The 25657-nt window shown below is 38.7% G+C and overlaps 3 protein-coding genes and 1 pseudogene across 4 annotated transcripts; 1 reads left to right on the top strand and 3 right to left on the bottom strand.

The window, feature by feature from the left end:
* Nucleotides 1-3688: 3688 nt before the first annotated feature.
* On the bottom strand, nt 3689-5208 carry LOC140926278 (carbohydrate sulfotransferase 6-like). Its single transcript, XM_073376039.1, has one exon. The coding sequence runs from the start codon at nt 5206-5208 to the stop codon at nt 3973-3975; it is 1236 nt and encodes a 411-aa protein (XP_073232140.1). The 3' UTR covers nt 3689-3972.
* A 1772-nt stretch (nt 5209-6980) lies between these two features.
* Nucleotides 6981-10373, bottom strand: LOC140926277 (carbohydrate sulfotransferase 4-like; annotated as a pseudogene).
* Nucleotides 9850-14039, bottom strand: LOC140927071 (MIT domain-containing protein 1-like). Its single transcript, XM_073376736.1, has 2 exons — nt 13562-14039; nt 9850-11142 (listed from the first exon to the last, which is right to left on the bottom strand). The coding sequence occupies exons 1-2, from the start codon at nt 14004-14006 to the stop codon at nt 10868-10870; spliced, it is 720 nt and encodes a 239-aa protein (XP_073232837.1). The 5' UTR covers nt 14007-14039; the 3' UTR covers nt 9850-10867.
* A 41-nt stretch (nt 14040-14080) lies between these two features.
* LOC140928745 (cell cycle control protein 50A-like) lies at nt 14081-24182 on the top strand. 2 transcript variants are annotated; one of them, XM_073378530.1, is made up of 7 exons: nt 14081-14228; nt 14307-14440; nt 16134-16313; nt 17443-17590; nt 18036-18383; nt 19653-19815; nt 24067-24182. In XM_073378530.1, exons 1-7 carry the CDS (start codon nt 14183-14185, stop codon nt 24098-24100), a joined length of 1053 nt encoding a protein of 350 aa, XP_073234631.1. In that variant the 5' UTR covers nt 14081-14182; the 3' UTR covers nt 24101-24182. The 2 variants fall into 2 exon arrangements, with proteins under 2 accessions (XP_073234631.1, XP_073234629.1); XM_073378528.1 differs by lacking the exon at nt 24067-24182 and adding an exon at nt 20882-22367.
* The last annotated feature ends 1475 nt before the right edge of the window (nt 24183-25657 follow it).

Raw genomic sequence — 25657 nt, 5'->3', positions numbered from 1 at the left:
ATTAATCAAATGTACAGTAAAAGTTCCCATTGTAATGTATCTAAATTAAGTGTCTTTTACAAAATCGCACGTTCTTTCACCTTATTTAGCCTAAGAAAATGCATGCAGTTACATCATTTTATGTCGTAAATATACGAGGGTCTCAATGGGGTTAACCGATAGGCGTAAAACGGCCAAAAATTTAGCCGATAGCCGTAAAAAATGAAAAATTTTAACCGTTAGCCATAAATAGGGTAAAAAAGAGTTAACCGTAAAAGAACGTGTTCCCTAGATTTGCTACTTTTAAGGAAGGTACTAAACTCAGTTATGGTTGCCTTTTTTATTTCCTGGCTAGTGTGACTCCGTACGCACGTTAGGCGAAGCGCCTTTTAGGAGTAACCAAGACCTAGGCTCCATTTCCGGCGCTCTCTCGGGGAACTAATTTTTTCCATAGCGAAAGTGTGGCTTCTTGCTGGGGATTAATATTTGCAAATTTCCGGAGGTCGTGCCCTCGAAACACTAGTGAAACAACAATTATAAGCACAGATGTCACTGTTTGTAAAACACGTTGCCGATAAACAACATTTCCTTATTTTTCTCTGACGCTACGGTAGACTTTCTCAAGCCTAGTCCCAGTACGGCGTCTTCCCACGCAATCTCGGTCAAGGCATTCCGGTGGCGAACTCGCTCGGACCACGTGACCCGGAACGCATTAGCCGCGCGGAATAATGCGGCCTACGGACAAGGCAACGGCAGCCAGTCGTTCCGTACAGTCCTTCGCTATCATTAAAAACACTGGACACGGGAATTTTGTTATTGGCCGCTCAGTTTCACACTAGAGCTAGAAATGGTTCATCCGTCTGAGACTAGCCTGTGTACAGTTGCGTCCTCCCCACAGACACCCCTTCTCCGATTTTTTCTGAAGGGAGGGGGCGGCTGCACACAGGCTATCAGGAAAGGATAATCCCGTCGTCAAAAGTCAAGCGGATTTTTCATTCAAAATTACTGACTATTCCATTTTCAAATTAACACGTATCACCTATCTGACGCGAATCATCAAACGGATAACTCGTCTCACACGAGTAATCCTTCTCTAGTGTGAAAACGGTCATTTCTGTTATAATGAATGTTGGCCTTGAGTTGGGTGTTCGCATGTCTGCTTTTGCTTTTTCACAAAGATTATTTTTAAATTGACTATTGACATTTCTATGTGTAAAATAATATTAGAAGTGGAATACTTTATAAAAAGTATGATCTATCAAATGTTAAAATTTTTCAAAAAAAAAAAAGCTTGTTTCATGATCCCTAGATGATCCGAAGACCTTTATTAAAAAAAAATACACGTTAATTAATATTTAACTTTCTGAAACAAAAGAAGTTAATTTTTAACTTTTTCGTTAACCGTAACTGAAAAAAATTAACCGATAGCCGTAAAAGAGCCAAAATTTTAGCCGATAACCGTAAAAGCCACCACCCCATTGAGACCCTCATATACTCGGACTTTGTCTACATTATTGTGAAATCTAATGTCACTAAATCTAACTTCTTTGCGCTACAAATGTCAATTTCTAATTAATATTTAATCACAGAATAATCAAGTTAAGCATTACCTATTTCTTTTCCGACAACGAGTACTACATCAGTTATAAGCCTCTCAAGCGATAAGTGCTAAATCGGAGAAAAGTATAATAGGAGTTGTGCACCATACTTCAGTTGTTCACACTCATAGTGGCTCTCACAAGACATTTCCCTTTTCCTACATGAAATTTTTATGTCAGTCTTGGAATTTTTGCTTGATAAAATGTTCATGAACGTTTAAGTCTCTTCAATAGTTTAAAGAAAAAATCATCGAGGGTGGCACAAGCTGGATTCGATAGCGGAGCATCGAGTCTGCTACTCTGCGAGCAGAGGCTACATTTTCGCGGTCTGCAGTCCCCCATCCAAACCACTAGATTGCCAAGGATTTGCTGGGAAGAGGTGGTTTGAGTTGAAAGTATATGGCATCAACCTTAACCCCAAATAGAAGCTAACCGTTTTCCGAGTCAGTGCTTTAAGGGCTTAACCCTAATCGGCATGCGGTTCCTTCCTTTGTAGAGAATTACTTTGTTTATGAATCATTATGTCAACCTCGTCCTCAGGGCGCTTCTCCACCTAGCCGGAGAAAAGCAACCTGGGGACGAGGTTGTATTTATGTGTCAACGTCATTATGGAGTTCTGAACTGAATTAGTTATAAATACTCATCTCCACTTCTACGATTATATCGATTCTCGCGTTTCGTTTTAGGACTCCGATTCTCCCGATTTTTGCCAGATTGTTTTGACTTTACAATTCTTTTCAGTTGCCTTTAATTCGTTTTGCGGTTACGATTCTTAAGAAAAAAGCGTCCCGCAAATGTAATATTTTATATGGCTTACTTGTTTTTCTTTAAAGAGAAAAACAAGTATAATACGAACAAGGCGTTTAACTGTAATTCCCCCTTAATGCAGTGTTGATGCGTGCGGAACCAGAACCGCCTTGGGGTGAAGGCATTTCTTCGGCAGGAGGGGAACCCTTCTGCGCACCAATGAATGTTCCGTGTCGCAGTCTGCGCTGTGGTAGTTGGGTGTTGCTAGTGCGCCTTAGCTGAGTTCTTCTGGAGGAGATTCTGTGGTATGGCTTTATATTGAAGAACGTATTTCTGATTGTAATAGGAAAAAAGTTCCAGCAGGCTTTGTTCATTCTCATTCATTCTTCCGGATTATGTCAAAGTACCCTACAGCTGACCCTAGGCAGTCGTTCTGACTCCACCCAAACTCCAAGTGCTGTTATAGGCCGGTACCTTACTAACAGCAGCAACAAAATCTTAGTAAAATGATTGATCTTTAACCTTGGGGCGTTCGTTAAGTATTTTCAAAAAGTCCGTGAATGTTCAAATTAAAGTCGCAGGGCGTGCGTGTCTTCTGTATCGATTTTGTACCCTTAGATGATTCAGTTCTCCCAGCAATTCCGGACACTAGCAGTCACAGTCCTTCAGCTCTACCCTACCATAAAAAGACATAATCCTTCTCACAAGGTGCGCCGCTTCCTTCAGAAGCCTGGAGTTTTTGTCACAAATTATGTGTGATACAACCAGTTGTATGTAGCTTTAATTCTTCACTTCATTGAAAGTATATTTCTTCACATGTTCATATTTTAGAATTCTGTACTCTGTTCTACACTTAAAGAATTCATCGACATCAATTTTCGTAAAATTTCGATGATCTACACTCAATCTACCCACTCAATAAGCTCCACGACTCCGAACGACTACACAGTTCCTAGACTCTTGTACAAAGTTCAGTTCTCAGATCACGTGGCGAGTTTTCCCGCCACAATGACGCAATAATTTTCTAACAGTCTTGGAAAGAAGCTAAATCAACATTCAATCCTGTCAATCTAGACAGTACAGCATCGATTACAACCATGTAATGATTGCTAGGGACAAACACCTACGGGAACTTTAAAAAAAGATAACATGCAGATACTCATTGTCTAAACTATCATCGTCGATCATTTAGGCGCGGCAACGTGTCCATGATGTTTTCCCCAAAAAATTAATAGTGCACGCTTTAAACGTATACGTAATTAGATGTCTTCTGGATTTTATTCAACTTGGCTGATGTAAAATGCATTTCTGCCTACTGTATTTATTTTTTTTGAGCGACTGGACTGTAAACTGACACGTTTGTTTGAAAATTGAAAGTAATTTACTTCATTGTTCAATAAACTAGTTTAAAACTCTTACTAACCCTGGATTTGTGCTTATCGTCCTTCCTTATGGCCGCAATTCAGCCAAACATGTGGAACCCTAAACATGAATGCCCAAGATTAAGTAGTTACTTGAAATTCCAATTTTATATACAGTCATTGTAAGTGCTAATATATACTCATGTATGCGACTTGAGTCTTGTTAAGGAATTTTTTTTGTCTATACAATTCTTTTTATCCATTGGCGATAATATGCTGTACCATATTTAATGCAAAAACCAATGTTTTGCCTCAAAAGTCTCGCGAAAGAGTGGAATTGTCCTATTGACAAGCAGATCATTCGATCGGTCTACCGGCCTGTATCCCATAAGATTCATAACTTTCGCACAGTTATGCTCTATTATATCAATTTCATGTGGATGTGCTCCCCATCTCCAGCGGTTTATCGCAGTCCAGTAATCATCTTTGGTGCAAGTAACATCTACTCCGTCCATGTGATTACAGGCTGCCCTACTTGAGTGCGTCGTTTGTTTCAACCAGGTCTTCACGCTTTCCAACACAGGCAGCGCAGCGAACTCGAAAAGACTTGATAGCTCTTTCAGTGGGTTCATGGCCAAGTCTTCGAATCGCTGAATTTTGATCCTTTCTCGAAGTGAATCAGGTAGTCTTCTTACATACTCCAAGTTTTCTTCTGTCTGCTTACACCGCTTATAGCTGTAGCTTTTGGTGCCCTGAAGAGCTGTCCGTCCTCCAGTCTCTTTGAAAAACCCAATGATACGCGAAGAAGTAATTACCGCTCTGGGGTCTCTTATCAGAAAGACAACTTTGCAGTCGACGTCCTTTGAGTTGCATGAAGAAAAAATAGTTTTTATGCTGTTTTCAGGAATGCGAGCCATAAGAACCTTTATGACAGTTAAATCGTAGTGATCCCTACAAGCTGTGCCCAAAGCTTTACTTGTCATGGGGTGGCAGAGTTTGGGATTCCATTTTGGATCTGTAAGTCGATAAGGACACAAGGGCGGAGATGCAATAGCTTGGCTTATGCGTGGGTGGTCGGGTTTGCGATAATATCTTTGCATATCATACAAGATATCTGGATCGTCAAATGTGCAACGAAATAAACCAGTTAGAAAATGATCGACCATTTGACTATAATTGATATTTCCGCCTCTAAATCCTTTCATAACCCTTTCGGGGCTTTGTAACGGCTCGTACATATAAAAGACGGAGGGATGGTGATTAAAAATATCACCCATTAGAGTGGAACCAGAGCGGCCATGCGACACGACGATTAGGTTCTTTCTAACTCGTTCTGAGCCACGTGTAAAGTTGCTTGCTGGGCCGTTGGAAAACACTTTTTCGAAGTTCAAATAGAGTTCTGCATTACGTCGCTGCTGCTCGCGTTGTATCAGAATATCCAAAAGATAACTCCCTGCAATACAGAACGCAGCCACGCCGAATAATATCAAAGGAACATTCCGCCTTAGTCGACTTATAGCCATCTTAGGGAAGCGAGGTATTACTGAACTGAGAAGACTGAATATTATAAATTACACGACTGTGAATATAAAAGGCATTCACTAATAAAATATTCTAATTAAAAATCCGATGACATTGTTGATACATCTGTGTTGTGGGATGATAAATGATTAAGGTGAGAGAGAAGTAATTAGAAATAATGATGTTGATAAAAACGTTACTTGCATAAACAACAGTAAAAAGAGCGTATTAAAGCTTTGAAACTGTTTCACGTTGAATTGCGGTGACTGTAAGCCTCATTTTGTCATTATATTCGAATTTTGGCTTTAATTAATTCCATTATTATCCTCTTCCAGAGGGTTTGTTTGAATATATGCCCAAAACAGGGACAACAAATTCATTTTTAGCCTTTAACATATGAAAACATTTAATCTTTTAAGTTCAAGTTTTGCACATTGAATACATGCTTTTTTCAGTGCTGAGCCTTAGCTTAGACATAAACGCGGCGATTCAATATAGCTTGGCTTACGCGAGGATGAGCTGGTTTGCGGCAATATGCCTCAATATCAGCTCAGTAAAATCTGTGGCTGGTCAAATTTGCATTTAAATATACCCGTCAAAAACTGCTTGGCCATACTGTTGTAACTCATATTTAGTTTGATCGCATTTTTTCCTTCAACACGTTGGTTGGTTTGTAGCGGTTCGGACATATAAAACACGGAAGGATGGTGCTTAAAGATATCACCAACTGGTAAAATCCAGCTAGAGGTCTATTATCAGTGCTGTGCTCTGATTAATTGAGCTACTACTAGGCTATATGTATAGCCCACTAGTAGCGAAAAGCGCCGGCTTTTTGGAGGCAAAAAAGGATTTAAGTCTAGCTTTAAGTAGCTAAAATTTTTTATTATCGATATTTTGGACCAACTAGTTGGATCTTACTAAAACAATTATTCCTCTCGCCGTCATGGCCTCTGCGTCAATAGCCCATTCGGTCTTCGGCCTCATGGGCTAATTGACTCAGGGCCCATTCGGGCTCGAAGAATAAATAATTAGCGTACAGGTGAGTGTAGAGCCAGAGCGGCCATGTGATACCATAATAATATATCTTTTAGCTTGCTTAGAGTTTTGTTCTATTGAACCATCTTGTACAGCCTGTAGTGCCATCGTGATTGAGTCAAAAATGTTCATAGCAACACGTTTCAGGTTGTTCTCGTATGGCTAGATCGAGAGGTAAAGAATATAAATCGCAATAAATCACTGAGACGAAGCCCAATCAAGTAAAATAACTGTTTTCTTGCTTGCCTTGTTGCCAACTGCAGTAATTTTTTCATAGTTTTCCGTTTCGGCTCGCGAAACTGAAAAAGATGATATTAATCATAGGAGGTGGTTAAAACCTTCAGATACCACGGTAACGTGTGCAACTTGTGAAAAGAATTTTGAGCTCTCTTTATTCATTATCTCAAGAATAAGCGTAATCACGATGGATTTTTTCCCAAATATGACTAAGATATTCTGTTGTCCTTGCTTAATTAAATGTTGGTTTTAAATTAGCATTATACAGAGGCTCTATAGGGTTTAAACCAACAGCTTGAAATCTCTCTCTCTCTGGTTCTTCAAAGTAAGACAAAAAAAAATAATGATTATAAATATGATGCAATATTTGAACACAAATTAAATGAAATTTAAACAACTGGGATAAACGTTTTAAAGAAAGCCCTTAATACGAATAACCTAATAACCGTTCCAATTTTGACAATTTTTCAAGTTCGAAAAGTACCAGTTCCTTGTCGTACTTTTAATGTAAAAACCAATTTCTTGCTTCATAGTCCTCGCTGAACAACTGAACATCCTTATTCATCAGTAATTCGTAAGATCCCTCTGCAGCTAGGTAAATAACCCATCAATCGAAGAACACCTCGACAAAAATGTTCAACAACATTAATTTCATGTGGATGTACTTTCCATCTCCAGCGGTTTGCAGCAGCCCAAGCGTCATCTTTTGTGCACGTGACCAGTACCCCATCCATCTCGTGATTACAAGCTTTCGTCGTTTCGTTCAACCATGTTCGCACGCCTTCCAGCACAGTCAACCCAGCAAACTCATACAGACGTGAAAGCTCCTTCAAGGGCTTTATTGCCAAATCTTCATATATCTGAAGTTTGATTCTCTTGCGTATTGATTTTGGCAGTTTTCTGACAAACTCTAAATTATCTTCTGTTTGTTTGCATTGCTGGTAACTGGACATTCTTGTGCCTAGCCGGCCTTGATCGTCTCCCTTCTCCTTAAAGAAACCAATACCAAGCAAGGAAGGGATAACAGCTCTGGGGTCTCTCACGAGAAAGATAACTTTGCAGTCGCTGTCCAGAGAGTTGCATGAAGCTAATATAGTTTTAAAGCTATTTTCAGGAATGCGAGACATAAGAACTTTAATGACGGTGGAATCGTAATTATCCCCACAAGCTTTTCCTAAGGACTCGCTTGTCACTGGATAACAGAGCTGTGGTCCCATCCTTGGTCTGTAGGTTTCTAGGGACATAAAGGCTGCGATGCAATAGATTGGCTTACGCGAGGATGTGTGGGTTTGCGGTAATATCTCTCAAAATCAGCTACAATATGTGGCTGGACAAATTTGCAGTCAAATATCCCTGTTAATAACAGTTCGACGATACTTCTATAACTCATATTCTGATCTGTTTGCTTTAGAACACTTTGGGCGGTTTGTAGCGGTTCGTACATATAAAACACAGAGGGACGATGGTGGTTAAAGATATCACCCATTAGCTGAGAGCCAGAGCGGCCATGCGAAGTAATGATGATGTTTTTTCTACTGTTTTGGAGCCATGTCCCATTGTAGCCACCGGGCTAGCGAGTAGACGCATCTTGATGGAGTCCAAAAAAAACGTTTCCATCTTCAAGCTCGAGCCGGTTATCTGCGTACATTCGGGTGAATAAACCCAGAAAATAAATCGCAATAACTGAAAAACCCATCAAAAAGGGTAGTTTTATCCTATTAGCTTGATCAAAAAGTAGGGTCTTGATCCCTGAACGACATAAAGGAGACAAGACGTTAAGGCTGTCAATAAACTGATCTAGTACTTCACTCTAGACAGTGTTTGACGATTTCAGAAGTATACTGTCTTGTTACTGGCGTAAAAGTTTCAGTTGTGAACATCATTTCGTGTCATCTTCGCCAACTTTAAAAACTGTTAGGAGAGAAAACAACAACAACAGAGAATCGCTTTTTTAGCTGTGAAAATGGTGAACTCTAATAGAGATCTCGTGCTTGTCAGGAATTTAAGATGGCTGAATAAAGAAAAGTATTCTTTTTCTGTCCATTTTATTCAGTTTTCCCCCTCCGCCTTGTTTTTGTTCTCCAAAAATCGAATTCGTAGTGCGTCTGGCGGGCTGGAGATGCTTATTTAAAGCGAGGCGTTTAATCAAGGGGATATTTACGAAAACGAAGGTACATGGGGGCCGTGCATGCGTGGCAGGCGACGAAAGGGGAGGGGGAGGGGGGAGTGAGAAAAGCTCCAATCCCCCTCCCTTTATCCCTTCCTCCCTACCCCCTACCCCTTTCGACACCTGCTACGAAGGCCAAAGGAGCGCACAAACATGAAAACATCCCCAGTCCCCCCCTCCCCTATCTGTTTATTCGCGAGGCCCTCTTAGTTCTGTCTGAAAGCCTGAAAGAAATGTTCTCACTGTCCTTATGCAATCAAACTTGTTCCTTTCATTACTATCAACCTCTTCTTTGACATCAATAGTTAAATTGTTAATAGAGCCGTTTCATTGACGGACAGACAAAAGTAAAAAAAAAAACTACCAGATTTGTGATTACATATGCAAAGTAAATCTTCTCGGTGTAAAGATCTAATTATTAAGCAGTACGCGCCCCAGCGCGGTTTATTGTCCTACATTCTATTTTACAATGTGTATATTATAAAACTCTTTTTTGTTTTTGGCTTGGAGTGTTGCAAAGTATGTTGCCAACCTCCACTGTGCGATCCGACCTCCTCCCATAAGTGACAACCTATTCAAAACACAAAAATTTTCCCATTCAGAGAAACCCTTGTCGCTTGGCCTTTTACGGTCCTACCCCCTTTGGTCGGGGTTGGGGTCTATCTCTTTTTTAGGGTTATATTAGGGTTAGGGTTAGTGTCAACCCTAAACCTAATTAACATAACCTTAATCCTTTAAAAAAAGATAGACCCGACCCAGACCCTGCGTTTCACTGGCACCCGGTTGCAATTTATAACAGTACTTGTTTTTCGGTTAGGTCGAGTTAGAAAAAACGCTTCTGGTGGGGTGTGAACCCGAGAAGGGTCCAAAGGGTGCCTTGAACGTTCATCTATAGTTTGTCATATTTCAAAATAGAGCTACCAGATTTTCATTCAAATAAAGTAGAGACTAGCCTGCGCCACAGACAAAACTAGATTAGGTCACTCTGCAACGCAGGCTAATATGGGCATTACCAAGTGGAAATTTCAAGACTTGGTTAAACTTGACCATGGAAAAAATATTCCTATAGAAACGTCACTACCTGTATGTCAAATAGAAAAGGTTATAAGGATGCACCTTGCATGCTTGCTAACAATTTCTAGTGCCAATTGTTTCCTTCACCAGAATATATACCTTTGAGTATCTGTAATCGTCCTTTTTAAAATAATTTTCAGGGTTTCTTTTTTTGACACCAACAGATACAACTAGCGAAAATATTGATGATGCCAAACTTCTCTTTCTTTCCTGGATTCACAGCCAATCAGAAAAGCTCATGATGAGTACAAATGGAATCAAAAGTATAACAAAGAGTCACTTACAGATAGTTAGCAAGATGCTTTTATATAATTTCCTTCCATTGCAAAGAAGTTTGCTTTATATGTGGCTTGGCTTTGAAATGAACAAAGAGCTATTTCTCCAACAATATATCGTATGCACACAATTTCCTAACAATAAGTTACAGTGTAGTTATATTTTGGGGCTAAAAAAATCAAAAGTTCATACAACTTTCGCCTTGCTTAAAATAAATCTAAAAATAAATTAATACAATATTATTTTATAACTATTAATAACAACCATAAATCTACTTATTTGTTGTAACTGTGTAATGGTTAAACTTAAGGAAACCATTACCAGTCCATACCATGTGTCATCCCTATAGCTAATGTCAGACAATGGTTCCAGTGGCATTATTGGCCATTTCAGAGTTGCGTACGGAACTGGGGTGAGTTTCAAATTTCAACTAATCGATAAACTGACACCACTATATAAAAGGTCATGTTGAGATTGGTCATTTGACCAAGTTTGGTGCTCTAAGGTTGAACAGGGATCAAGTTATGACTCTTGAAACATGGTTAAAGAGCCATACAAACCTCTGTAGTTTTGTGACTCTTAATTTTTTTCACGATTTCTGTGATATTCCTAAAAATGGGCAAACACGGTGATTTTCGAATTAGTTCCTTTCAAGTAGTAGATGCATATTATGAATTTCACAGTTTAAAAGAAAAACTGTAAAATTTTAAAGAGTTTATATACTCGGTCAAATGACCAATCTCAACATAACCTTTTATATGATGGTGTCAGTTTATCGATTACCGGTAGTTGAAATTTGAAACTCGCCCAAGTTCCCTGTGCAACTCCAAAATGGCTCATTATACGTGAAATACATTTGTGTGGGTTATTATTTATCTTTTCTTTAGATAAATATCAATCACTGTTTCGTGGCATTCTCGCAAGTTAAAGTCACAAAATCCAATGCAGAATTTCCCAGGAGGTGCTTTAAAGTAATCAAGGCCGCGGCCAATTTTAATCACCCAACCATTGTTGAACCGGATTTCACGGTCATGAAGGGTTGATGAGTACCCAATCTCTAAATTTATGTTGTGTCTCTTTAAACTGTTTTTAAGTCCTTGCAGCCTCTTGGCTTGATTATTTTGACTCTCAGGATCTTCATCTTGAACTGTGGAAAAATAAAAAAACATTTACTGAAATGTTGCCTAAAACCAATGTCCCTACTTAGTCTGTATATTGGAAAGCTTTTACCATTTGGGAAAAAATGACAAAGAGCGCTGTGAAACACATTGTAGCCTGCGAAAACATCCGCTTCTCCTTCGCTCTTCACCCCAAGGGGGTTTCCTCCTCATGAAACGTCCCCGGCAGTGAAGAACGAAGGAGAAACGGATACCTTTGCAGGCTAAACACATTGCAGTGGCGAGAAAGTACATATGTTGTGGCTATAATTCTAAAGTAATGATGTCATAAAAGTTAAATTTTTGAAGCATTAAATGCGATTTGTCAGACTTGCCAAGTCTCACAAGCTTAACTGTTGTGAGTCTTATAGCCTGCAAGCAAGCTCTCCTGAAGTGCGGGAGGGAAACAATAATCAAGAACTATCTCGCAAGAGATCATGCTATGTGACTTTGAAAACCCATAATTCCTGCTAGAAGTCTCAGTGGCAGATTCAGGGGAGGGGCCTGGGGGGCCTGGGCGGCCTGGGCCTCCCCTTATGTTTAGACCAAACAGAGGCCCAAAGGGCCGAAAAAAGTTTTTCCCTCCCCTTTCCTTATCCAAGCGTCTGGATGACCGACCCCTGTCCCCTTATCTCAAGGTGTGGATCCGGCACTGAGTCCTTCCACTAGAAAATAGACCTCTTTAGCTTGCCTGCTTTGTTTTTCCAATTCTTGAACGTCTCAGCAGAGGAAATTGCCACCTATGTCTTATTGAATTATGCACACATATGCACGGGAATAAGACAACATTTGAATGAAACTATTCTCTAGAGTATTATTACATGACCTACTTTGGGGAAACAAAATATACAAGCTGAAGAAGTCTATTTGAGACATCTCAAACCTTTTCCCACAGCTCGGGAGACAATTTTCCCGAGCGTAGAGGGAGGGTGAGTTTTCAGTGTTTGATTAACAAGTCAGCGGTAGTTTGGCAAAATGAAAAGAGAGTTCCGGTTAAATGATCGATCTTCCTGTCGGGAACCTTCTGGTTGACTCGTGACCTTATTTACTTATGTTAAATTTTCGCAAATTATCTGGCGGGAAAACCAGCCAAGTGAGATCAAGGCCTTCAAGATCTTTCAAGCGACAATTATGAATTCCTCTATGGACAAAGTAAAGGAAAAAGAGATTGCATTTCTTCAAGGAAATTTTTACAATGTTCGTTTTTCGGAGAATTACTGTTTTGCGGTTCACGAAGGAGACGTGGAAAGTCTAAGTGATTTGATCCACAAATATCTTTCTGTGAATTTCGACCTCATTCACTCAAACAAAAACAATACAGGGAGAGAATAGGCCATTGCACGATGGCGTCATTTTACTACTATGACCAGAATCATTTTCGTTTTTCCTTTCAAATTTAAATTTTTGTTATCCCAGTGAGGTTTGAATAACAAAAGCTCTAATTAGCACAAGATAGCAAAACGCTGAAGGATTCTGGTCGTAGTAGTAAAATGATGTCATCGTGCAAATGACCTGTTGCTATTCGTGTTTACTTTCATGTACGAGGTAACCCTTACACAACTGTAATAAGGTCAAAACTGAAAATCAGAATACCAGACCTCGGGCTGATTCAGAAATATTTATGGCTCTGTTGGTGTTGTAGCTTCGCAGCACACAGTGTAAAAATACATCAATACAACTTCAATGCTTACTCCAGATTTCAAGTGATGATCGAAGGATATTTTGGGCGCTTGAAATTTTTGCTTTGGGATTTTTTTGGTGGCTTTTTTTAAGTAGAAGCTAAAAAGAACTTTTTTTTGGGGGGGGGGGTGGTATTAAAAAAAAATCTGAAGATTCGAGGTTGTGCCTGCATGCGTATCCCACCAGCGTAGTTATGCAAATTTTCTTTCCATTGTTTTTATTTGTTGTGTTATATCATTAATTTTAATGCTTGATAAGTTTTAAAGCTCGGAAATTCTGCATGGGATGTTTTGGGGTGAGGAGCCCATGACACCCCCCCCCCCCCCCCCTCCCCCATGACCCATAGGCTCCTGTTGCGGGTTAATTTTGGTCCATGGAATTTTATGGGTATTATTGAAGGTCCTAGGGATTTTTTTTGGTTTTGATTGTTGCCCCAATTCAATCATCCCCTTACTTGGAATCCGGAGTACCCCTCCCCCCTCCCTGGGATGCAACGTGGGTACAATATATACTCCCATACATCAACCACCTACCTCAGCTGTTAAGGACACCGCTAACAGGTTAATAGAACACCGAAAACTCACCCTCCCTCTACGCCCGTGGAAAATTGTCTCCCCCACAACTCACGACTGTACTTGTGCCAGCTCTAGATCTTCCCCTCCCAAATTCGGTGAACGTCCGACACTGGGTTGGCAATTCTGAAATTGTAATTTTTTGTATATCACTCACCAGTTACAAGTTTGATGTTTCGCACTGTGCCAACAGTAACAAGTAGCTCACAAAATCGAAGGAAGTTGTATATCTGATGCACGTTTCGAATGTACGGATCTTCGACAACAACTTCTGTGATGTTTCCTTCCAAATATTTGTCAAACACTCGTCGGTAACTATATCCAACTGCCCCGTCCTTTATGTTGATTTTCTCGTGAAAAGTTCCTGCTTCCTTCTGCTCTGTTACTAACGTTTTCAGCTTTTCTGCGCGAGCAATGTAAGACTCCATTTTTTCACGGTAGTGCACCCTTGTGGAGTCATCTTTTGTGTCTTTCAGCACATTCATCAATAGTGCAAGGCCTTCTTGATAGCAAACTAAGGCTTCTGAATAGCTTTGGGATTGATCCAGCTCTACAGCCCGCGTTAAAACGCTCACTGCCGCGTCCAAACTCATTTTGCACATACAGCACTTTCCTGGAAACAACGTTGTGTTCCTTCCTACTGCATGGAGCATTTACATGTCACGCAACGCAGGGCTGTTTCTTTAGGTGCATTATGATGTTTTCGATTTGAGCCCCGTCAGAGAACGCACCCTTACGGGCTTAGAGGTCTGGGCAGGTGCAGTTTGATGATGACAAGATGGCGGACTCAACCAGAGAGAGGAAGAAAACGAAAAAGCCATCAAGTGAGCGTTTCTGATTTCTTTAATTTGAATTTTGGCGATCTTACTAACTATCACTTTCTAAAATTGTTTCTGCCTTAGATACGAACTTCAAACAGCAAAGACTAAAAGCATGGCAACCGATTCTGACAGCCTCGACGGCACTGCCTTTGTTTTTCGTTATCGGCGTTGTGTTTATTCCAATCGGAGCAGTTCTCTTAGTCACTTCTGACAAAGTAAGTACGATCAGTCCTGTTGAAATTATTATTTGGAAATATACTGTACTTGCAGTTGGCAAAAACGCAAAATCAGTAGTCATTATTCTGAATTCGTAGCCAATATTTCTTAATTGATGCAGGAGGTTGTTAATGTGAGCTTAAGCTTTGTTTATGCGACAACAACAAAGTAAACTAAACCTGTGATATTTCTTTCCCTGCATTTAGAAAGGTGTTACGCTAATCAAGCGTTTATACGTACGTTACATGTTTTAATTTGTCTACTTTAATACTAAAATTAACCTCGTTGCTCGTTAAATAAGACCGCATATGACATTATTCCTGTTCGTAAGTTCCCTTTCTCTGTTTTTTTTATTCCACCGTTTATGCATATCATCTACATTATTTGAAGCAAGAAATTTTAAGGGAACAAATTATTTTTAATTAAGAGCATGTATAAAATATAGAAAGAGTTGGTATTTATTCTTGTCTGAGCAAATCATGTGCATTCCTAAAATGAAGATTTACTTAAATAACAAAGTTCTGTATCCTGAAGTCCAAATCCTAACTCTTTCTTGATAAAAGATGTTAGCTTTGCAAGGCCTCCATCTACATGGTAAACAAGCGTTGTTAGCCAAATTGGACCTGCCTGTTAAAACATCGCATTTAAAAAACAAATGATTAAAATAATTAAGGAGTAAGAAAAAATAATATATTATACAGCCATCCCCCAAAGGGCAGGTAAATAGCGGTGGATATATAGACACGAAGTGTCGAGGTATATATCTAGCACTATGAACCGACCCTGAGGGGGATAGTTGTTTTAGTATGTACCAAATCAGTTGGATAAAAATCAAAATAGGATTTTTCAGTACATAAAAGACGTCCCTTAGTTAGAATTTGTTTATGTTTCAATTGACCGTGTTTCAGGGATTATTTTTTATGATTTTGTTGCAAATTCTGTTAGAACATTTTTTCCTACCAACCTGTAAACACCAGCCAGCCAAATTTTGTCTCTTTCTCGGTATTTGTTGGTACAGCTGCCTCATTTACCGCTAAAATTGCATCTTTCGAAACTGTTGCGAAGGAAGATGCCATTTTGAATCCCATTCCAAAACAGTGAATATCCAAGGATATTCCGAGTTACGTGAGCCAATCAGAACGTGCGAAAATTGCTATGCCCTGATTTGGTGAATACTAAAGATTGATAGATCAAGGCTGTGCTATATGATTTCTATCCAAATGCTGAGATTTCCTATTTTCTCAAGAGCAAAAGAAAGGTGCCAGGGTGGGGCCTCTAGGCAGTTCTAGAGCACAGCAATGTAGACACAGTGTGCTAAACACGGTACCCCTTTCATATACTCACAGAGGCATTTTGTTTAATGGATCAGCCTGGCATTAATGTGACTCTTCCAGATACTTTGATGGACCCCTTGAAATACCCTTACCCTTTCCTGCCATAAGCTTCTGGAATCATTACCATTTTAGATACCTCTAGCTTGAAAAACATTCTTCATTTGGGCAGGGCATCTCCTTTTAGTCCATTTTAGGAGATGCAAAAAAGCACAGCAAGATGACTGGTGTAAATATACCAAGGAAAAGAAAAGGCTCAATCATGAATTTGTTCTTCGAAGAAGAATATTGTACATGTAGTCTAATATTATTGTACATACACAGCTGCTGTGTCTGATAATTATTTAAATTTCACTGCTAGGTGCAAGAACATACTGTAGAATACACAGAATGTAAAGCTTCAGATGGACAAAGATGCGACCAATTCCTTGAAAATGTCACAAATACTGGCAAGACCTGTACCTGTACAGTCAAGTTTAATCTGACAGAAGAATTTAAAGGCTCTGTCTTTATGTATTATGGCTTATCAAACTTCTATCAGGTGTGAAAAATAATGTTTAATCATAATTATTGATAGCTCAACAGTTTCTTTAAAGATCTCAGTGGGCCCAGTAGTTCAAAGGCAGATTAAAGGGCAAACTGAGGCTAAAGTTTAATACTGGTTCTTGTTTCTTTTGTTAAAAAGTCATTTTCTCTGTTCATTTTAATGTGTTTTTTTTTTTGAGTGTCCAAACATCAAATTATAGGCAACAAGAGTGGACAGACATCTGCTTTGCAGGTGTTCAGATTTGAAGCGGGGTGCAAAGAAAGCCATTTTTACAGCTTGCCATTCTGGCATGCTGAAGCTAACATTGACTAGCCCAAAGATCATTTCAACCAGCCCCAAAAACGTTTTGATGAGCAGATTGATCCCACAGTTCTTCTGTAATTTGAATTTTAACTTCATTTGCCCATTGGGCAAGTAAAGAACAGAATTCACTAGCCCGATAGCAAAATCCACTAGCCCCGGGCTATTGGACAATACTTTCTTTGCATGCTGTGAAGGTAATTTTTGCTATAACTCTGGGTTATCGTAATCCTACTTTGAACAACTCGGTCCTGAATTACATCTGTAGAAAGAGAACTAAAGACGTCTTGACCAGCCATTATGTATATGTTGTAGGAACCACTGTTGTCCTGTCATTAGTGACATGACCACCATTACCAAATGTTTCAAGTCTCTTTGTTTCAGAATTATTATCATGCATTATCATACCCTAAAACAAATGAAATTTAAACCAAGTCAGAATAAAACTAGATTGCAATGGGAACATTTTGGAACATTAGTTTGTGGTCTTGTGGTTTGCTTGCGTGTCTTACTCTTTGCTGTGATTGGTCCCAACACAATAAAAATAACTGAAATATTTCAAGTGTTCCTGATTTTGTTGGTTTGATAGTAACATTCACTGAAAATTGTTCTGCAATGGCGCCAGGTGAGAACTTAGCCTTAAACAGACTGAGCTTGTTAGAGGTCTTTGCAGTTAGTACAGAGCAATACATAAATTATTATATCATTAGCCCATAGAAGCAGAAATGACAGTGGACGACAGCAGGTTCATACTAGGATCTAAAGTGTTCAATATTTATTTGGGGTTGTGCTTAGACCGCAACATGATTTTGTTTTTGTGCAGAACCACCGACGTTATGTGAGGTCAAGAGATGATCTCCAGCTCCATGGCGAACTAAAGAGTACAGTGTCAAGTGACTGTGATCCATTTAGCAAAGTAAATGGCACTCCTATTGCTCCTTGTGGTGCTATTGCAAACAGCCTTTTTAACGGTAGGTTGTTTTATACATGTATTTCTCTTTTACATTACAATCATCAGTATAACAGGGCTGACAGTGCTCTACAGTGGATCCTCTATATTACGAAGGGCCAAGGGACTGGCAAAATTTGTGTGCTATAACAAGGTTTCACGATATCGAGGTTCTTTTCCATTATTTTTCTATTAGTGGGGTGAAGAAAAATAATTGTTTGTTATACTGAAGGCTTCATCTGATCTTGGCTACATGCCCTTTCCCATCCCTGCAGCCAAAAAATACCTCCATAAGTCAGGAACACAACAATGTATTTCATCAATTACTGGAAACTGTAATGGATACTAGGCAAGTGGCAAGCCTTAGCAGCCATTATGCTGGCATGATGCTCAATGCTCCTAATTCATTACAAGGGGAATATGGAACATTCATAGTAATGTCTTATTTCTTGTCGTTTTTAATACAGACAGTTTTACACTCTCCTGGAATAAGGATTCTAATACTCAAGTCCCTGTTGGCCTGACCTATGAGAATATCGCTTGGAAATCTGACCGAGAAGTGAAGTTTAAGAATCCCCCAGGAAACTTGAAGGAGGCTTTCAAGGACTTTGCTAAACCTCCAAACTGGCCAAGACCTGTGTATGAGCTGGACGTTAACAACTCAGATGATAATGGCTTTAAAAACCAAGACTTCATTGTTTGGATGAGGACTGCTGCATTTTCAACATTCCGCAAGCTTTACCGAAAGATTATCCTCACGGGCGAATTTAAGAATGGTCTGCCAAAGGGGCAATATGTGCTTGATATCAAATACAGTATCCTCTTATCCACTGAATTGTTCTGTGGCAAATATTAAAAAAGAAAATAGTTTCTTAAGTGCTTGAATATTTGAGTATTTTTCGTGTGACATGACCAGAAAAAAAATTGAGTTTGGCTGGTAAAATTGGTCAGCCATGTCAAGTCACTGAACTATTTGTTTAAAAAGGGATTGAACAAAGAAGTAAAAACATGTAAGCAGGCTGGAGCATCTGTAAAGAGAAAGGAAAAAAGGGAAAAATTACATTTTCTGGTGTACGTTTTTTTTTCTTTCATCTGGTTGTTATGATCCCGGCCAGACAACTGGGGATTTCTCATTTTTCTGATTGCCCCAGATTTTTTCAACTAATGAAGGAAGAATTGTCAAAGTAGACATTCCCAATCATCTGGGATGAACAGGATCAGTCAGAGAAGCCAGGAGTTTTTCTGATGTCTTTTCTGTTTGGTTTGATCTGTCGCAGATTTCACCCATGGTGGGATCTCCAAAGTTATTCTCATCTTTAAACTCACCTTTTTACTGTTTGTTATCATGGCAATAAGTTAGCAATAACTTTTGTAAAAAGGGAAGGTAAAGGTACACATGAGCCAAAGAAACAAACTGCTGTCCAGAGCATATTCCAGTTTCCATAGCATAAAGCATGTCTAGGAATATTAATTGATACTACCCCTGGAAGGAATGCTAGTCCATTGCAGGGTTCCCCCCAGCAGTATGTCACCGGTACCCATTTATACACCTGGGTGAAGAGAGACAAAGTGGAGTAAAGTTCCTTTTCTCCAGATCTGCTCAGCCACACATGCCCCCCTTTTGTACTAGAAAATAACCACAAGCACATCTGGAGACAATCCAGAGCTCGAAAGAAGTCCCGTCCAGTAGCCCGGAATCATTAGATTTTGTTGCTGGGGGAAAGTACCTTTAAAAGCTCAAGGGTCCAGGCAAGCCATCCTTTAAGTAAATCATTAACTAAGACGAGTAAGAAGAGGTGCTGGGCAAGGAAGGAGTGAGAGCTGCTTGCCCAAAGAACAAGTTGGAATTGATTTATTTTGAGCCTTGCAATCTCTCATGATCTCTGGGGTTTTCTAAGATTCAGCAGAAGATCTGTCGCAGTCACGAAACAGCAAAATCCTGAATATTACTGTACTTTAAGTTTTATAAATTATTAATTTTTGTTGCACTAAAAGTGAAGTAAACAGGTACACTGTCATCAGTTGTGATACAGGTGTGTCATTCATGTTATTAAATGTCCTTTACTTGAGAACAATATGTGCAGACTTTCCTGTGACTTCATTTGATGGTAAGAAGCGAGTGATTTTGAGTACAACATCCTGGATTGGTGGCAAGAATCCTTTTCTTGGTATTGCTTATATCACTGTTGGTGTTCTCTGTCTTGTGCTGGGATTGGCTTTTCTGGTTATACTCAAGTTTGGAAAAAGGTAAGATCAGAAATAAGACTCAGATTGTCAAAATGTTGCATTATATACTAAAAGGGGGGAAATACAGTTTTATAATTATAGTTTTGATGCACATATGTCTTATTAGGTTAAACATAAACTGCACTGCTTGTTAAAAAAAAGAAGTCACTAACTGACCTAAACTCTTAATGTTAAAAAAATGCACATTATAATAAAATAAACCTTTTTAAGCGTCCTGTTTTATTGAACAGTTTGTCTGTAAACCTTACTTTGAAGTAAAGCTGTAATGACAAGTGCTTAGTGCAACTTGTTGTTATTATATGATATTAAAGAACTGAACCACAGAACTCTCCCAAAATCTCCATTCTTGTAATTTAAACTATTGTTATCCATTTCCACTCTCTCTGTTGTTAGCCATCCTGCTTTCCTTTGTCCAAATCATGGATTAATTTTTCAAAAAATAAGCTCAAAATGAGTGCTTCTCTGAGGCAAGAAGCGTTTTGAAAACAGAGACAAAATTTTTAACTCCATCCAGAAAGAGCTTGAAAAAGCAACCATCTCTCCTCGCTTCTCGCCTCTAGTGATGTTTTGCCAGGAGAGATATTTGTGTCTCAGTGACAGAAATTCCATACTGATGCTGTAAAATCTGTCCGAAATCAGGTCAGGAGCTCTGATTGGTCAACGTAGTAGTTAATAATACATTGTTTTAGCTATAGTTTGTGAATGACATACAAAAGAAAAAGGGCCACAAAGGTCAAATGTTAATGCAATGAATCTATTACAAAACAGGCAATATTCGTGGAATAGATTGTGTTTTGCTGATGCTCATTCAAAAGTGACCAGGAGAAACTTAAAATTGAACAAATGTACAATGTACATTTAGTACCCTGTAGCTACAGGATTAAGAAAATATTATGTAAACATTGATTTATGTCATCATTATGAAATTTCTGTTGTTGAGGCACAGACATCTCTCCTGGTGAAACATCCCTAGTGGTGAGTAGCGAAGTCGGCTGTTTTTCCAGGCTATTCCAGAAATAGTGCTTCGTAATCATCCATTAAAGGCAAAATTTTTTTTTGTTCACAGGGCTCATACAAATACTGATCATGGACTGCAGATGAGAGAGATGGCAAATTAGTAATTTTTATTTGGAGCTTGGCTTACATTGCAACTTTCACTTAATATTAAATAAGTTATAGAATATTGGTCACTTTTGCATGTGCAAGCAAAGTTACATGTCATACATGAATATTTTTTTGAGTCCAAATACCATAATGTGAATTCTGCTTGGGCATCAACATCATTTTGTCAAATACGTTTCTTGCAGGAAGTACTATCGTATGAGAATAAGTTTCTGAAACTCTATCAATTTTGGTTGTGAATAATAAATTTTTTTGAAACATTTTATGATTGCTGTAAGGTTACGATACATTATTCAAACATTTTTAAGGTAGCAGACATCATGCATGTTTTTCTGTAGTGCTCATGCTTTCAAGAAAACCCTCTCAACAATACACTCTATGAAGAAATAATGGTTCATGGGAGTGCATTTTTCTGAAAAGGGTAAAAGATTTTGATCAAGATATTACACTTTGAAGACATTTTTGTAGATTTAGTGTCTAAAAAAATTACTGTTAATCACTTGCCATTATTATGCGTAATATTATTATTCTTTTGAATGATTTAAGTGGGCTTATAGTTTGATTTGTTAAGATGCACACTTTTACAGAGAGCAACCTTAAACCACTTTCTTGAAAATATCTCATTTTTTCGTTTTATAAGTGAAAGCAATCTTGAGCTTTTAGCCTTTTAGAAATAATTATTATATGGTTTGTGAGGGTCTTTTATGATAAAAGCATGATCGTTGTGAAATGATGTTTGTGAGATGATCCCAAACTCGGGATGATGCTTTATTTAACCCTTTAAGTCCAAATATCAACATACAAATTCTCCAAACTGATCTCCATACATTTCCTTGAAGAATCAGTTGAGAGAATTTAATAATAGATCAAGGTATTTTCTCTTTGGTGATCATTTGTAAATTCTCATAACTGTATCTCTTGACAATTACTGGATATTGTTAGGAGAAAATTGATGTTGGTCACTATCGGCACTTAAAGGGTTAACCTGGAACCTGGATGGTTAGCAGCATGGAACATTCAAATGGATTACAATAACTTGATCTGTAAGAACTAAACTTAAGATGTAAACTGAGTATAACAGTTTAGGTTATGCAAAATTAATGCGTTGACGTAATCATGACTGCACTGAATTAACTTAACCATAATTCCTATCTCGAGTGTCAAGGTTTTCCATAAATCTGTTAGAGATGCAAATTATGTGTGTTGAAGACATACAATTACAGCGTAAAATTTATTGTTGCAGAAACTTTATGGTTTATTTTTTTTTATGTAAAACCCCCAAAAAGAAGTTCATTTGTACATAACTATAAAACTTCTCGACATAGTCTAGCTCATTTGTATATTCATTTAAAATTTGTTGTTTCATATCATAGTATTGAGATTTGATAGACTACGAGTAGTCCCCCATTTTTCCTCAGGGATAGTAGAGCGAGCGAAATGTGAGCGCTCGTGAAAATCACCCCACACAAGAAAAGGCTCAGCCACGTGTCGCCTTTTCTCGCGTGGGGTGATTTTCACGCGTGCTCGCCTTTCGCACGCTCTACTATCCCTGAGGAGAAATGGGGGACTACTCGTAGTCTAGAGGTTTGAGTGTGAACTGATGGAAGCTGTGGGTCATAAGATATGCACGACTGTATCGTTGCATTTCAAATTTTTATCAGTGATATTTGTGTACTATTTATTTACCTGTAACAATGCTGTAATTAAACTTACTGAAATTATTTAATTTTTTTTTGTTGGGGCTTAACAGTGACTGTTATCCTATAGTATAAGTGAGAATTATCTCAGAGAAAATGTACCTTTTTTACTATGATGTAATTTTGACTGTAACAACCAAAATTCATTGTATTCTTGCTTTCTTATTATTTTGAATTATTTCCTTTAAAGCTTTGGTAGCAAATTAGTTGTAATTTGCACAAGAAACTGACTACAGATTGAAGATTGTTTTAGTAGAACGTGATACTATCATGAGAATTTCTTGTTGCAGTTACAGCAGTTTAGTGCAGACCATTAAGTTCATGTTAGCAACAAATTTGGAAATTTTTATTAAAATTTAATTTTAAATGACTGGGTCAGAGTTGTTATTTTAGTTGGGTCTAGTAAACTCTAATTTGGCTCTTAAATTGAGAACACTTAGTATTGATTGGGATTCGACGGGTGATAGAAGTCATTTGAGGCGGGTTTTGAAGTATAAATTCTAGATGCCATAATATTTATGTCTATACCATACCGGATAACTCAGAATTTCCGATAGCTTAACACAATAATTATGTCGACAAAAAATACTCCGGCTGGAGCCTGAATTTTTGCCTAGAAGAAGAACCCGCGCAGTCAAACGAAAGGTTTGGAGCGAGGATGAAAGTGAAGGGTGATCAGAGTAAGAATGTAGAATCACCTGACGTCTCACGCCGATGCCTCGCATCTTCAAAAACCGATTTTGAGAAGAAAAACCGACTGTTTTGCAGTCTAGGTCGCCGCGATAATTTTTATTACTTACAGCGTGTATTACAAGTAATCAGTAGTAATCACACTATTTCGTTTCTTTTTGTGTGCGTTCCTCATTCACTGACAAGTTGAATCTCGATTTTATCCAACCTGTTGGAATAACGCGGAAATTGGTTCAAAGTATCCTCTGTTCTAAAAATCAGCATGTTGCTTGTCTTGACATCCGTCCTTTGTCTGGTAAAATAGGGATTTCAGTTTAGATTGGACAACTGGAGTATAAATTGCGTAAGAGCGCGACTTTTTTAATCTTGAAGGGATCTCTTTTCTCAGTATCTTTATTCTGAAAGAAAGGAAATCAAGCATCCGAAAGTTCTGAAAACACTCTGAGTTCCAGGTGATATTCGAACTCAAGACCCCCCGAGTTCTAGATCGGATGCTCTTCCATTGAGCTAGTACAGAATCTTTGATAAGCAGGGCCGAAGTTAAATTAACTGAAATTAATTATACGCCAGCTACAAGTACTCTGTTTATCCTAGTAAGGACAGCAAGTCGGCCTTGAGGAAATAAGCCAACTCAAATCTTATTTCCCTTGACCTTGAAAGAAAACCTTAGAAAAATATTTTTGGGCGTGTCAAGGCAGTGATTGGTATGATACAATAACCTGGAAACGCTGATCTTTTTCAGACCAAGAGCAGCAGTTCACAGCTTTAGAACATGAGGACCAGTGCGATGATGTAGGGATCATTTCAGCAAGTGATACCTTTTAATGAGTCTTTATAGGCCTAACCATATGATCGGCGCCAGTATAGATATATGAAATGTTAAATAATTCCTAGAATATTTTATTCGCGTTAAATCGATTTAGATTCATTTTCACGGGAAACGTTAGATTCATGTTGAAGATTCAACTCAAAATAGGAAATGAGCAGATTTAGACTGACCATGCAAATTATTTCTTTTAAATGAAACTGGCATGAAGCTATTTGTTTCTTTTAGGACTGGTGAAATGAACCGTAAACGACAAGTATGGAGAAAATTGTTCACATGGAACAAATTGACGTTTGTGGTTTGCCGTGAACTTTATTTTCAACCATGATGATCCTAAATTTCCGCGGTTTAAAAAGAGCTTTAAGTATATTTGAATACCTGGTTTACACAGAAATTAAACCATTTAAAACTATAAGGACGATTAAATTTTAATTTGTTAGTATTGTCTTAGATTGCCAGCAGTTTCTTTTTCTCAGTTAGATTTAGTGAGGAGAGTGCACGCGCGCGCCACGCGAGAAACGAGGGCTAAGAAATAAAGGAGATTGCTAGCAAGCTCTCCATTTATGGCGAGCGAAGCAAGTTGCGAGAGAACGCGCCAGGGAGTGGCGAAGCCTCGAGGGGCGGAGGGGCCTGCGGCCTCGGCTGATAACACTCTCCTCGATCTCCATAATTATTCAAATGATACTCAGCCTCATTCAATAATTGTTAATTGTTAATAATTGTCAGGACTCTCAATAATTCTTGACCTTTGGATAATACCTTCAGTATTATAAAAGGTAGCCTGCGGACACAGACGTATTTTCGATCGTCGCTTCTCTCCACCCGAACTTTAAACTTTTCGGGTGGAGACAAGCAACGATCAGAAATACGTCTGAGTCCGCACGCTATATAAAAGGCGGCTAACAAAAAAATTGAATTAAGTGATCTTGTATGATATTCTTTGTCATTGGTGTGATGAAAGATGTTTCATTCTTCTACCCATTTGCGTGGTTGTCAATCCTCTTGATTTTCTTATCTTCTTACTTTAGTCAGTTCCTTGCATACACTAGCCTGCGAACAGTAGACGTATTTCCGGTCGTCCTTCGACGACCGGAAATACGTCTGCTGTTCGCAGGCTACATCCACGCGTATCCGGATATTTTTTAATCCGCATCTCTTTCTTTCCGGATACGACTTCCGTCCACACGTATTCAATGAATGCGGCATACGAATCTGTAACTTCCGCTCCAGAGTGCAAAGTTTTGAATACGCTATGAATCCGGAATCGTGTGGACGCTAAATCTGGATATTCTTTATCCGGTGACGTAATAAGATCGAGCCCATTCTTTACCTTGATTACTATATTCAAGATGGTAACCTCGACGCATGCTCTGTTGCCAATATTCCCAGACGAGTCCTGGGCACTAGAGTGAATCTTGATACTGGTGTCGCCTTGGTGTGGACGGGCAAATTCGATTTGAATCCGGATACGTGTGGACGTGGAAAATTTTGAATCCGGAAAGAAAAA

The sequence above is a fragment of the Porites lutea genome, chromosome 2 (genome assembly GCF_958299795.1).
Source record: "Porites lutea chromosome 2, jaPorLute2.1, whole genome shotgun sequence".
In the NCBI taxonomy this organism is placed as follows: Eukaryota; Metazoa; Cnidaria; class Anthozoa; order Scleractinia; family Poritidae; genus Porites; species Porites lutea.
The sequence above is the reverse complement of the archived record's forward strand: the minus strand, read 5'-3'. Positions and strand labels throughout refer to the sequence as shown.

Excerpts from the sequence above, each read along its gene's own strand:
- LOC140926278 (XM_073376039.1), bottom strand. The coding sequence starts at position 5,208 with ATGGCTATAAGTCGACTAAGGCGGAATGTTCCTTTGATATTATTCGGC.
- LOC140927071 (XM_073376736.1), bottom strand. The coding sequence starts at position 14,006 with ATGTGCAAAATGAGTTTGGACGCGGCAGTGAGCGTTTTAACGCGGGCT. Across the intron at positions 11,143-13,561 it reads AAACATCAAACTTGTAACTG|TTCAAGATGAAGATCCTGAG; the intron begins GTGAGTGATATA and ends ATTTTTCCACAG.
- LOC140928745 (XM_073378528.1), top strand. The coding sequence starts at position 14,183 with ATGGCGGACTCAACCAGAGAGAGGAAGAAAACGAAAAAGCCATCAA. Across the intron at positions 16,314-17,442 it reads GCTTATCAAACTTCTATCAG|AACCACCGACGTTATGTGAG; the intron begins GTGTGAAAAATA and ends GTTTTTGTGCAG. Across the intron at positions 19,816-20,881 it reads ATACTCAAGTTTGGAAAAAG|GGCTCATACAAATACTGATC; the intron begins GTAAGATCAGAA and ends TTTTGTTCACAG.